This window comes from Bison bison, unplaced genomic scaffold (assembly GCF_000754665.1).
Source record: "Bison bison bison isolate TAMUID 2011002044 unplaced genomic scaffold, Bison_UMD1.0 scf7180017864306, whole genome shotgun sequence".
NCBI lineage: Eukaryota > Metazoa > Chordata > Mammalia > Artiodactyla > Bovidae > Bison > Bison bison.
Window position 1 is genome coordinate 676,467 of NW_011494878.1, and position 534 is coordinate 677,000.

The window sequence follows — 534 nt, forward strand, 5'->3', positions numbered from 1 at the left end:
CTCCAGCTGCTGCCTCTGCTCCACGCAGAGCTGCCCCACGCGGGCCAGCAGGTCATGAGGGGGGATGAAGACCCGGGAGCTCAGGAGAAACGTGAAGATGTACGTCCTCTGAAGACAGAGATGGAGAGAGTGACGAGGGAGTCAGGCCCGGTGTGGCCCCCAGGGGTGGCGCGGCCGACCCTGCCCCCTGGCCCAGCCACCCCCCAGACCCAGCATCAGCTGCGTAGCTCAGCTCACCTTGAATGCCCTTCCTCCTCCTCACTGCTCCCCAATCCTGCCCACCAGGCACGGCACAGACGAAACCCCGCTTGGTAGCGGCTCTCCACCACCTCCCCTGACGAGCTCAGTTCCCAGTGCTCTTACTCTGCTGGGAGGCTCCCCTACCCACTGCCTGACCCCACGCTGGGAACTAAATCCGAAAGTACATGTTGGGGGGACCCTCCGGGCCTGGGTGGGCCTGCTGCCCAGGCCACAGTGCTCCCTGGGCCAGGCGCCAAGCTTGCTCTGTGCCAGATGCTCAGTGGCCAGTGAGGC

The 534-nt window shown here is 65.5% G+C and overlaps 1 protein-coding gene across 1 annotated transcript in view; it reads right to left on the reverse strand.

Moving 5' to 3' along the window:
• RASGEF1A (RasGEF domain family, member 1A) overlaps positions 1–534 on the reverse strand; it is a 14,390-nt gene that overhangs the window by 8,309 nt on the left and 5,547 nt on the right. The window contains exon 2 of the mRNA XM_010852003.1: positions 3–108. Coding sequence (XP_010850305.1) covers positions 3–108 — 106 coding nt within the window. The remainder of the gene's footprint in view (positions 1–2; positions 109–534) is intronic.